Genomic DNA, 12783 nt, shown 5'->3' with positions numbered 1-12783 from the left:
TGGGCTGTTTGTCTTCGGACGTTCTTTTTTTATGCCAACGGAGTGACGGGGGATTATGGTTCATTGGGATTGTCTCTGTGTAAGTGTCATTACAAGCAGTACATCATGTCCTATAGCCAGCAAATTTATGATGGGTTTCTCAACAATACTCGGGCGACCTCGCAGTAGTAATATGCCACTTTGATTTGGGGTCATGAGATTATATTAAGGAGTCGAGTAGCAAAACGATCTGGCCAATCCTCGCAAGGGTAAAGCGTTATGAACTCCTTTCACTCCTCCATCGCATCACGCACATTTGAGTTGTGCATAGTCAGTGACTGACATTGAATATTTGACATGAAGTGGGAGCTTTTTTGTTCTGACGCTGAGTTATATGCAATGCAAATAAAGCAACTGGTCATCCCCTTGCCCTCTCGCTTCAAGAAGTTCCTTTCCACCCCTCCCCTTCCCACCTGAAATGAGGCCAGAAAATCTGCGCTATGAGACAATATTGGTATGTATGCACATTTGGCAGGGCTCCAGTCCAATATGTACAAATCAAACACAAGCCCAAAACCCCAAGAGCTGTTTGTGTCTGTTATCTTCGTCTTAGCTAATCCCAGCGGTCGCCTTCCCTCTCTGCCTCGAGCCTTCGCATCCGCTCTTCCTCATCATCGTATACAGCCTCACTGCGGCGGCTCTTGCGGCGACGGTCGCTTCCTCGGTCATCGCCCGCGTCTCGGGTACGCTTCAAGCTCGCAAGACTGGTCAGGCCAGCCATGCGTTGAGCCTCCTTGAGCAGACGCTCTCGATCCCTCGCCTCGCGCTCCAACGTATGGGGGTCCTTTCCGGAGCTGCTGCTGGATGCTGCCGCCCCTTTCGAACCACTAGCCGAGGCTTTAGAAGGTCTACGAGAGGAAGACTCGCTCTCGCGTATATGCGATCTCGATGACTTGCTGCCAGAGGAGCCCTTGGACTCGACCGCGCCGGATTTGGAACTGACGCCCTTGATCGACATGCCGCTGCGGGGACCACTCGGTGGGTTGAAGTCCTTGTCTGTACCTTCCACGGGTGTCGGAGGCTCGGCGGATGTTTTGCGGCTCCGATGACGGTATTCTCGGTCCCGGTCTCGTTCCCGGTCCCGATCACGGTGCCTTTCTTTGCGATCCTTGTCGCCGCGGTCCCGGTCCCGGTCTCTGTCCCGCGATCGATCCCGATCGTGATCATGACGAGATCGGTGGCTGGATTTCTTATGGCGATCGTGCCGGTCATAGTCGCTATCTCTTTCCCTGTCTCTATCACGGTCTCTGTGGCTGCGGTGACTTGAGCGTTTATGATCACGTTCACGCTCACGCTCAGGCGAGACAGATCGCGACCGATCCGGTTTCTCATCCTTTGATCGACTCTTGTGGTCATCATCGTCACGTGTAGGCCGTCTACTCTTGTGTTTACGGCGTCGGTGATCCCCTTCACGTTCATCCCCAGTGGCGGATTCAGAGCGGTGACGGCGGTGTCTACGAGATTCCTTACGATCTCGACTCCGGCTACGACTTCGGGAACGTGTTCGGTCTCCTCCATAGTCTCTGCTCTTGTCTTCATTGTGATCGTGGTCTCTACCACCGCGTTCAGGATGACGGCGGTCTGAGTCCTTTTCATGCCGAGAGCTACTTCGCGATGGGGGGACCTCTTCCAGTGGGCTTTGCACAACTGAGCCATTGGGTCCTGATATTGGGCTCTGTTGGTCAGTCATGAACCCTCGCGCCCGAAGATGCAGTGCGCTGGTATTAGGCAGCCCTTGGCGCATCGCTTTTGGCCCTGTAGGTGCATTCAGTGGTACATCCGGAGCCGCTGTAGGCGGTAGTGAGCCGGTTCCTTGACTGCGTGCCCTGGGATACGGGTCCGTGGAAGAGGGGTCGCCATTCTGCATGTTGTCGTCGGTGCCTGCTTCCGTCGGTGCGACGCCTCCATTTTGCACGTCACCTTGGGAATCAACTCCTGTTAGCTCCACGGCGTGTCCTAGTTGTTCTGAATCGGGACGGACTGTCCTACCAAATTCATCGGTGTTGGATGCATTCTGTGTCTCCACTGCCGAGTTGTTGCCGGTCGTGTTGAGGCCCATGCCACCACCGTTCTCTTGGGAGATCTGCTGAGCCCACATCTCCTGGCCATAGTGTCGCGGGTTGAATCCCTGGTGGTAACCACGGCCAAAGCCTCGATTATAAAAGCCTCTGCCCCGGCCCTGGCCTCGAAACCCGTAGCCGCCGCGGCCAAAGTCATTGTACTGGTTGTGGCCAAAATTACCTGAATTGTAGCCGTTACGGAAGCCAGAGTTAAAGTTGCCAAAGTCACCATTTCCCATGCCAGCAGCATTTGGATTGAAATTATCTTGGCCGACATTCCACGATTGCTGTCCGTTCCAGTCATTGTTGCCACCATTGAAGCCATTCATGCCCATGTTCATGTTCATGCCGTTCATGCCCATGCCTTGCGTTCCAAAGCCTCCGTTCATAAACATGTTCTGCATTGCCATCGGATCCATTCCCATACCCATTCCTGATGAGTTCTTAGTATGTTGGCTTGGCAGCAAGGAGTTGGGGCGCTTACCCATCATGGGGAACGAGCCAAAGGCTGCTGGGTTCATGCCGTTCTGCATGGCCATCATCATTTGCATTTGGTTCATGTCACCGAAATTGTTCATTCCCTCGGGAGACTCGTTTGCGTCATCTTGACCGGCTTCCATATCCGCATCTCCAGGCTCGGCATCTTCATGGCTAGCTTCGATAGCCTCCTCCGTCTCCTCTGTCGGCTGTCCCTCGAAATCGGTTTGATCATGTGGTCCATCTTCAGGCGCTTGGCCATCGTCGTTGTCTTTGTCGGTAACGTCCTCCTTTACAGCAACTTCCTAAACACAAAGTTAGTCGCCTAGCGAACAACAGTATTAGAATAGGCTCAGGCTTACTTGATCGTGATCCAAGGAGCTCTCTTGCTCCGGGAGTGTAGATACATCTGCAACATCTTGACCAGATGTGTGTCTAGATGTTTCGTTTTGATGAACTACAGACTGCTCTCTGATAGGGATAGCAGCTGTCGTATCGGCAGGAGGCGCCTCCGGGAATGGCTCTGCATTAACCGAGGCCGGTGCAGGGTCGGAAGGTGGCGCGGGAGTGGGCGTGTTCGTTTTGGGGCGAGAGGCTTCGCGTTTCTTCTCTTCGGTCTTGAGAAACACCCGAATAGTAGTCCGGAGAGACTTATAGATGGTGCAATCGGTACCAGAGACAGGAGAGTGTTCGCAGACGGGGCACGAAGATGGTAGTGTGGATTGGCCTGGTTCATATCAGTTACGCTGTTTCATATGATGGATGACGATTGAAGGCACGAACATGATTCGCAAATGGCAGTCTCGCAGCAGGGAAGGCGAAAGGCGTTCACAGCAAGTTTGCTGCAGATGGCGCATCGAAGCTTGGTGGGCAACTCGTCTTGGGTGAGTGAGCTGTTCAAATTCAAAGATTAGCATCGTGGGCTTGACGCGAAGCGCAGAATGGACCAGCAACAACTTACTTGGCCAGCTCAATCTGGACTGGTGTCAGGGACGCCATGGTGAGCTGCTCGTCGATGCCGTGCAGATAGACGACCTTTTGCAGGTCTGAGAGAAAGAGTTTTGGGGGCGAGGAGCCGAAGCGAGACTCGAGATGCCTCTTGCCTTGTGTCCTCAGATCATGTCATCTCCTCAATGCGTGTCAATGTGTGCGTCACGAGGGATGTGGAACAGTCGAGAAGGGAGATGTGAATGGCATCCAGTCAATTCGCAAGACCTGAAGCGTCAACGTTGGGAGTTTGACGATGCTGAGCGTGACTAATGACAGCACCAGAGTCGAGCTTTGAAGAACGATATGCGCTGCGCAAAACTTCAAAAGCGCGCCGCTCGAAAAGTATGGGTCTGGGCCAACGCCTTTTTCTTACAGCGGTGAACTGTGCTGCTGGCTGGCTGCTGGCTGCTGGCGGTCCCCTAGAAAGAAGCAACAAGGGCCGTAGTAGCCGGAAGCCTGCCACCTAGCACCTAGTACACAAACACAGTGGGCCTAGCTATAGGTAGCACCTAGCATTCAATGCTGGAGTTCGATGGATCCACGGGCGGTCATTGTTGCTTACTTGGTGAAGGCATCTCCAGCATTCAAATTGATGTTCTTGTTGGATCGCACTTCGTGACTACGCAATATCAATCGATATCGCTTGGCTGGGGAATCACATATCGGAAGGATGCACGTGTCCGGGCATGCTGCCTGTTCGATAATGTAGAGTTCAAATACGTAAGGTGCCAGACGTTTGATGCAATTGATCTACCGAATGAGGAGCTTAGCGCCAATGCCACTTGGCAGTGCTATTCGTATCAACCACCCCAGCCTCCATCAACAACAGCTACATCATCATATATTATAAACCTGGAGAAGCTAGCACAGTCAAACGCACACCACCTCCAACTGCTTCTGTATAGAAGTGCATCTAACCGTTTGACTCGGCCTGCAATGCGTCAACGAACCACTTTCTTCCACCGCAATGAGGACGCAATCGACCCGGCGTCTTTGCAGGTCTCGGGGCGCACCCTTTCTGGCCCAAGTATCAAAGCAGTCCGCGAGGATCGCTTCACCCTCGGCCTAGACGAGCTACCGGCCGAGCTCCAGGAGCTTCTGCGTTTATCACAGGAGCTGTACATTCGATGGGCCAGCCCAGTGCCCTATCAAGCAATAGGACCCTGGAGCTCGCGTCTCTCCCCCGGGCTTCATGTATTCTACACCCCGCAGGCCGATGCAAAGGCCAATGTTGCTTCCGACCACGAACTTTGCCTGCTTCTGCGCAGACTTGGATCTGTAGAATGTTCCACGCCCCATGTACGTAACCTATCGCAATGGCCATCGTTTGTCTGTCCAATGCTCACATATTCTGTCCATAGAAATCGTTCTCGAGATTACCTAACGATCGATTCTCCCATTCAACCGCATTAGAGTATTACCAGCCAGTATATGACCTGTCCAACTTTGTCGAATACGTTGTGCAGTATGCGTGTGCACCTTCCGATGCCGAGTGTAAGACTCGCTTCGATGCGGTAAAGCAAGCGTCCTCGCTGGACTTCTCCTACGACACCATCTCCCATGTCGTGAAAGTCACGTCTCTATGGGGCCGTCAACACCAGCCGCTCTCCATTTCTGCACCCGCCTCTCATAGAGTCGAAGTTGGGTTGTTAACGCCGAACGAGCCTCCTCACCTGGAGCAGCACGAGATAGGCGTGACTGGTCTACTGACTGTCCTCGGGGAAGATTCCAAGCCAGCGCCGACGATGTTTACGTTCCCGTCCCGGCATAAGCAGGCGAACACAGGGTTCTCCTCCACGTTCTTAACCCCGACAGGGCTACACCCAACCATGCAGCTCCATATCGACTCCAACCAACCCCCTATGGAAGAAGATTCGTATTGCGCTCTGCATGCACTTCTCACGTTGCCCAGGACTATATTTGCCGACAAGTACCAACTGGAGGATACCCTATTCCTTGCCTCCAAGAACTTGACAGCTCTACAGTACATCAGTCAACCCGTAGACCTGGAAGCGCCAGATTATGTCATGGACATATGGGGGTCGAGCGTCCTGCTTGAACTAAGCACCCCAGTCACCGAGTCAAAAGAGGGCTTCACAGCGGAGATTCCCCTTCATCTTCGTTACCAGTCTCCCCAACATGGTAGTGAGAGTACGTTTGAGGTGCCTTATCCCGCCGTCTTCTGGGCTTGCGCAGCCGAAGAAGGCACTAAGTTTCCAAGTAGCCCCTTTGATCGTATAAACTTGGGATATGACGGTCTTTTCGGTCCGCGTACTCTGTTTTGGCACCTGGACCCGGTCGCGAAGTCCGGAAGCGACCAGTTGGTAATTGGAGGGAAAGTACCTGTCCTGGACCTCGATAAGTCACGGTCGATCAATACCGTGACATCCATTGTGGTAGTGGTTGGGTTTGCCTGGGTTGTGTACAGACTCCTGATGGTTTACCTGAGGACTGGCTATGGCGTAGCACAACCTGTCAAGGCGGCTGAGAAGAAGCAGCAATAATCAGCAGGCCATTGCGTTGGCTGATCTGACTTTCATAATCCTAATAACCAGGCGTGGACTGATATTCATCTCTATCTGCGGCCATTACGTACGCCATGTTGCAGCTTCAATTTTGTTTGCGTGTCTGCTTCTGCATCGGGTTCTAGCGCTATGCACTAACTCCGATGGCTGAAGTAATCCTTTCAAGGCAACAACCGCCGGCATCAATTATCAATTATCAAAAGGGTGTGGCCTCCCGCCTGCTCCTGTGTGCCAGACTGTGAAGCACCAGCGATGATTTAACAATGTTTTCTTATGTCGTGGCCGGCGTTGCGCTACTGCTTGTCTTCTACAACCCGCTACTGGAGTACTTCTCCGCGGGCGGGCCCCGACCACATGCGTATTTGCCCCGCCCTGCGATCAACGAATCCCTTCTCGCAATAGACGCGCCTCACGATGGAGTGCCTGATTGCGCACCACACTCTTACTCGATTCATATTCTATCGAAAGCCCCTTTGGTAATCTACATAGAGAACCTCCTGTCTACGGCGGAGCGGGAACTACTCCTGAATATCAGGTACGCTTGACGCTTGCTTTTCTTCAAGCGCTACTCCAGCGCCCAGCGTAGCCCCCATTTTGATCCATAGAACGAGCGCATCCCGGCCCAGTGTACATCAGGCTCCGTCCTGAGATTGGACTATCATGCCTCTAGACTCAATTAGAAGCCAGTTTCGTGAATTGATCCAACTCGGGACCCTGTTGGGCCTCTTGAGGAGCTCTTCATCACAAACACCACTGCATACTTATGCACCTAACATACATCTGTGCTGACGACAATATCTACGTATAGCGGCCCACTCTTTGAGCCCTCAACCATCACCAACAACGGGGCGGAGACCCACCACGATGCCACCATCCGCGACTCGGAGGTAGCCCTCCTTCCTCGCAGCGGCGGTGGCGCCGGCGCCGACACGGTCCGCTGCATCGAGCGCCGGGCCCTCGCGCTCCAAGGCTGGCGCGACGACCTCTGGCTTGAGCGCCTGCGCACGCAGCGTTACGGACCGTCCCAGCACTACGCCCATCACTTTGACTGGGGTTCCAGCGCGCTGGGCTGGGGGCGTGTGAGCTCCTTCATGGTGTGGGTCGACGCCGCTCGGGACCTCGAGGGCGGCGGCACCGAGTTTCCCTTTCTTCGGCGGCGTGGGCTCAAGAAGGAGTGGTGCAGCTGGGTTGAGTGCGCGACCACGGATGGTGAGTCTAAGGGGAAAGGGGAGCAGGCCAAAGCGCAGGGCGGAGGGGCGGACAACGGGGAGGACGAGGAGATGGGTCTGGTGTTCAAGCCGGCGCCGGGCAATGCCGTGTTCTGGGAGAACTTCCGTCCCGATGGGACGGGACGGGGATGGGAGGAGACTTGGCACGCCGGTCTGCCGGTCCGCAAGGGCTTCAAGGTCGGGCTGAACATATGGAGTTGGGGGCGGCTCGACTACCAGATGGCGTGATCGGGGCTATTTTGCACGTCTTCTTCAGCCTCACCTATCATCGCCGGCACTTTTACTTCGCTCCATCTAATAAGCTACAATAGATATGGTATACTCGGGTTGCTCCCGTGCACCTGTTCACCTAGGGCTTCGGGTGCCCTTCCCCGTAACCCAGCCCAGAGGTTCGATCTCTGTCCAAAATGCAGTTCCTGTAAGACATGTTCATGCACATGCCTTTCTTCCCGTTGACAGCAACGGCCCCACAGCGGTTGGACTTGTCCCACGACTGAGCCAATCTCGAGTATCCTTTTGCAATCGAGCTGAGTGGAAGGATTGCACAGATCAATATGGCGATGTCTATTTTTGAGATTGCATGACTGGACTGACTTCGGAGGTCAGCTCCGAGATGCAAAACGACAATTTTGGTCAATTTTGGACAAAAACTACGCCAACTTTGGGGAGGTATTACCTCGGTACCGTACATACATACATACATCAAATACTTCCAATTACTGTAGACAACCAAGGTCGGAGCACAACCTTGCGTCAAGCGCAAAAGTCTGGCCGCGTTGAGCGGCATATTTAGGTGCAACCCAAGACCTTGTACTTATGGGGTTCCGGTAGCGGGCAAGCGGGCAGACATGACATACGATTCAAGTTTCAAGGCCAAGAGGACCAACCGAAAAAAATCGGATGAGCAGTTGCCCCAGTCGCCTCACTCCCACATGCCGGGCGGATGTCGGTGTTGCTATTTCGGCAGCCCGTTCGCATGGGGGCCTGACAGGTGGGATCATGAACGTTTGGGTGTTGCTTGTGTTGCTTGTGTTGTTTGTGCTGTGTTGCGTTGTTTGGTAATGAGATGGATACTTATCTAGGTCACTGCTAGGTACCTGTCTACTTACTTTACAATGATGTCATTCAATTGGACCGCCCCCTTGCTATCCATTTTCGTACTTGTTGAGAGGTTCTTGCCAGGCCGCCAACCCCACCATCGTGGCAGCCAATAGAAGCTGTAGAAGCTCTTTGCGTGGGGTCGAGAATACTCCTTCTGCAAATACTGTGGTTGCACCAGCGAATAGAACCTCTAGAAGCTCTTCCAACCTCAAAGCGGCGTCGCATCGATAATTCCAGATCTGATCAAAGGAGAGCGGGGGGCTTGAACTATCCAGCTGGGCTCAGGTAGGTGTATCTGCAAATAGGATGTACAGTATCGAGTTGGTACACATCTCTCTCTATCAATGTAGCACGCCCCCCAAACCAAACTCGCATCATGATACTTCCAATGTCCAACCACATACGACATGAGCTAGTTCGCGCTGGGTGAACAGCAATCAATCGATAGCAAAGCCATAAGCAAGCAAGCGTTAAGTTTTCGTTTCACATGAGCCACTAGGTTACTGTCTGTCCTTGCTCAGCACCCATCCTGTATCCCCGCAGTATATACCAATTAGACAGCAACTTCGGACAACACCAGGTTTGGTTTTTGGGCCCCCAACCAACGCCGCGCCAAGCCCAGTCAGCCCAGTACATAGGTATCTTCGCGGTTTTCCGGCAACCTCTCTCCTCACTATCCCTGACTATATTCTATCCAATCTGCTGTCTCACACCCTCCAACACGTACTCATGACGTGGAGTCATTCGCTATCCGCATTGTGACCAAGTGCAATTGGGCGCAAAAGTGGCTCGGAAATGGTCGATTACTTGGAGTGGCCATTACACCGGGCGGGGGAGATATGGGTCGGAATACTGCACTCCCCTAAGCATTTGATGTATTCCTCTAAGCCCATCCCTGTAAGCGGACTAAAAGTTAGGTACATGGACGAAGACTCTTCAAAACATGAACAACACGACGCAGACTCTGACGGTTAGGTAGGTACAACCTAGGTAGGCAGGAGGATCTCGCCCCCTTCTCTGCATTCTACATCTGTATGCGGCTTTTCATACCAGGGAGGCCTACTTACATGTATGTATTCTTGTTACGTTTGGGGGTACTCGCTTAAGTTTGACGAGCCACGGATCAGAACAGACTTGTCTAAGTAAACAGCAACCGCATCCAGGTTGGCTGAATCCCATAAATAAAACTGCTTTCCCATCCTCCCAGTTCCCGACAGAATTGCATCTAGACTTCCAATCCTTTACTCCTTACTCCCCTCCATATACTTCAGACCAACTGAGATCACCAGACTGCCATCGACATGTCTAATAACAAGCCCATCTTCGTGCTTACGCACCCCCGTGCGTGCTCTACTGCCTTTGAGCGGGTATGTATTCCCATCTTATACCATGCCTGCCACCACGGGCCCAAAGCTGATTATGTGGAAAAGGTCTTTATGACTCGGAGGGACAGCCTAGTGTGTGCCCACGAGCCGTTTGGTGACAGCTTCTACTATGGCCCGGAGAGGCTGGGTGAGAGATACGACAAAGATGAAGAGGCTCGCGAGGCCAGCGGCTTCGCCAAAACCACATACCAGGATGTTCTGAACCGACTTGAACGGGACGGCAGCGAGGTTCGCCACTCCCTTATTTCCCGCCTCTCATTTCCCCCTCCCATCTAAGGCCCGGGATGGCGGTTTCTTGCATCTACCTGCATGCATTGCTCCTTCTCCTGATTGCAAGTGCGATCCGGGCTCTTCCTCCGAGGAATATTGGTCCATCACCATACATCGAGACCCTTTCTCTCAGCGTACTCTGCATGAAATCACCGATATTTGAACATCAACCAACCTTATGGCGGCGATTGGACAACTCAAAACACATATCGCAGCCATGATTTATTGCTTGAAAGACTACGTTGGGCGAACATTGTCACTGGTATCCCCTTCATATCGGCAATATTACATGGCCTTGATGATTTCCCATATATGGCATGGTTTGCTCTCATGCATCCCCGAAACCATTTTTGCACTTTCTCCTAGTTGTGCGGATGGCGTTACTCACCTGTTTCAACAGGGCAAGCGTGTCTTCATCAAAGACATGGCCTACTATCTGATGCCGCCGAACGGAGGCCAAGCCAGCATTGCTCCTTCGATTGCCTCTCACGGCAAGACCAACGGCGCTGCCACAAACGGCGACAGCCACACCAATGGTGCTACCACCAACGGCCACTCCGAGCCGGAAAACCCTTCGGTGCTGCCCCTGGAGATCCTGAAGCAATACCACTGGACATTCCTGATCCGCCACCCCAGACGCGGTATCCCGTCCTACTACCGCTGCACGATCCCGCCTCTGGACGAGGCCACCGGCTTCAAGAACTTCTTGCCCAGCGAGGCCGGCTACGTCGAGCTGGTGAAGCTGTTCGACTACCTGCGGTCGCAAGGCATCGTCGGCCCCCAACTGGCCGGCCAGGAGAACGAGACCAATGGCACGAACGGCACCACCAACGGCGCCAACGGACACAAGGACAGCGGCGTCAAGATCACCATGCTCGACGCCGACGACCTGCTCGACCACCCCTATGAGGTCGTCGAGGCTTTCTGCAAGGAGACCGACATCGACTACAGCCCCGACATGCTCGTCTGGGACAACCCGGAGGACCAGCAGCACGTCAAGGACGCCTTTGAGAAGTGGTTCGGTTTCCACAACGACGCCATCCACAGCACCTCCCTGGCCCCACGAACAAAAGCCCATGTAAGGAATACCTTCGGCTCCCTCACCCGGTACCAACCAGCCGTAGTGGCAGTAGCAGCTTTGCTAACAACTCCCCACAGAAAACCGTTACTGAGGAGTCAGAGAATAACGAATGGCGCGAGAAGTATGGTGAGGAGGGAATGAAGATTATCCGGGAGAGTGTGAACGAGAACATTCCTCACTACGAATACTTGAAACAGTTTGCGATGAAATTCTAAGTTGGTTCTGGCGGGAATAATGGTTTTTTATATGCATCAAACGGCGTATGGTACAGATCTGTATGTACATTATAAGTACAGAGCCTCTTGGTAGTCCTTCCTAGCAAGGACGTGGGATGAGATATACTTCGCTCTATATGCGAAGAATGACTGATGTTTCTTTCTGTTTTTACATCTGCTGCGCAACATATCCAGTCTTGCTAGCTTCTTAGACAACCACCGGTGCACGATCCGCCTGGGCAACCTCTGGCTCCTGGCTAGCCACCACATCCTGTTCGCTCAGAGACTCAACAGGCTGGAATGAACCCTCCTTAAAGGCGTAGTGAGACACATTCGGGCTCCATGACTGCGCGTAGTTCTTGTCCAACGGGTCCACCCACCAGACCTGCGTCTTGAGCAGGCTTGCCACCTCTCCGGTCTTCTCGTCCGTCCTCGACGGCCCCGCGACGGTCTCGACCCCTTCCGCTGCCGGCTGCCACATCTTGTTGCCCTTGCCCAGCCCGCTCAGGGCGGCCGCGATGTCGGCAATGGCATTGGGCTTCTGCATGCCGTTGAGCTTCTGGCCGCGCTCGTGGCGGGTCAGCATCCGGCCGCTCGCCTGATCGTGGATCATGCTGTCCTCCCAGCCCAGGTCGTGCCGCATGCGGAACTCGCGCATGATGTGGTAGACGCTGCGGCCGATGTGGCCCTGCCCCTCGGGGAACTGGATCATGGCCATGGGCCTCCAGTAGTCTTTCCGTAACTTGGAGGGCTTCAGCTTCTTGCCGTTGAAGGGGATCTGCCGTAACGCTCGGTTGGCCTGTAACAAATTGGGGGCACCCGAATTAGCTACTATATCCCCGCCTATTTCAAATCGCTGTCAACCAGACAAACGATAGCGCAGCTTCCTCATCAACCACCGATGATCAATCGTACCTTAAGCACTGGGTTGTGGGAGTAGACGGTCAATCCACTAATAAAATTGGTGAAGATCCAGATCTTCTCGCCATGGCCCGGCTCGAACTTCGTAGGGATCACATCCTTCCGCTTTTTCGTCGTCGCCGTCGTCGCCGTCGCCGTTGATGTGGACGCTTGCCGAGCGCTGGCCGCCCGGGAAATGCTGACCGACAGCCGGCCGAGCTGCTCCGTGATCGACCGCAACGGATTGATATTCATGGTTGCTGGACCTGACGTGGTGGTTGTGTCGGTGCCAAGCTTTGTCGTCGTTGGTCGTCGGTCGTCTGGCTCTCAAAAAAACGACCGTCGGAGCTCTCTCGCTCTCTCTGTGCACACGGCGTTCGGGTTGCAATTGCGAAGCTAGGGAAAAGTTTCTGATCACGTGCATTGAATTGAATTGAGCCGGAGACTGCCAGGCAAAGCCATCGATCTCTTATCGTTATCTACATGTAAGTTTGGTTCAGCGATCTTCCGA

At 53.7% G+C, this 12783-nt stretch overlaps 5 protein-coding genes across 5 annotated transcripts; 3 read left to right on the top strand and 2 right to left on the bottom strand.

The window, feature by feature from the left end:
• Window positions 1–592: 592 nt before the first annotated feature.
• On the bottom strand, window positions 593–3575 carry PG997_004372 (uncharacterized protein; the record flags this gene model as incomplete). Its single annotated transcript, XM_066808687.1, has 5 exons — window positions 593–2532; window positions 2584–2881; window positions 2939–3303; window positions 3360–3469; window positions 3538–3575. The coding sequence occupies 5 exons, from the start codon at window positions 3573–3575 to the stop codon at window positions 593–595; spliced, it is 2751 nt and encodes a 916-aa protein (XP_066672305.1).
• A 927-nt stretch (window positions 3576–4502) lies between these two features.
• Window positions 4503–6070, top strand: PG997_004371 (uncharacterized protein; the record flags this gene model as incomplete). Its single annotated transcript, XM_066808686.1, has 2 exons — window positions 4503–4865; window positions 4928–6070. 2 exons carry the CDS (start codon window positions 4503–4505, stop codon window positions 6068–6070), a joined length of 1506 nt encoding a protein of 501 aa, XP_066672304.1.
• A 284-nt stretch (window positions 6071–6354) lies between these two features.
• PG997_004370 (uncharacterized protein) lies at window positions 6355–7548 on the top strand (the record flags this gene model as incomplete). Its single annotated transcript, XM_066808685.1, has 2 exons — window positions 6355–6626; window positions 6900–7548. 2 exons carry the CDS (start codon window positions 6355–6357, stop codon window positions 7546–7548), a joined length of 921 nt encoding a protein of 306 aa, XP_066672303.1.
• A 2174-nt stretch (window positions 7549–9722) lies between these two features.
• PG997_004369 (uncharacterized protein) lies at window positions 9723–11372 on the top strand (the record flags this gene model as incomplete). Its single annotated transcript, XM_066808684.1, has 3 exons — window positions 9723–10034; window positions 10477–11154; window positions 11235–11372. The coding sequence occupies 3 exons, from the start codon at window positions 9723–9725 to the stop codon at window positions 11370–11372; spliced, it is 1128 nt and encodes a 375-aa protein (XP_066672302.1).
• Window positions 11373–11580: 208 nt separating this feature from the next.
• On the bottom strand, window positions 11581–12527 carry PG997_004368 (mitochondrial 54S ribosomal protein mL67; the record flags this gene model as incomplete). Its single annotated transcript, XM_066808683.1, has 2 exons — window positions 11581–12171; window positions 12288–12527. The coding sequence occupies 2 exons, from the start codon at window positions 12525–12527 to the stop codon at window positions 11581–11583; spliced, it is 831 nt and encodes a 276-aa protein (XP_066672301.1).
• Window positions 12528–12783: the final 256 nt, after the last annotated feature.

Source organism: Apiospora hydei, assembly GCF_038363865.1.
Source record: "Apiospora hydei strain CBS 114990 chromosome Unknown utg000004l_segment0_segment0, whole genome shotgun sequence".
Taxonomy (NCBI): Eukaryota; Fungi; Ascomycota; class Sordariomycetes; order Amphisphaeriales; family Apiosporaceae; genus Apiospora; species Apiospora hydei.
Note: the sequence above shows the minus strand (reverse complement) of the source record. Positions and strands in the feature narration are given on the sequence as shown.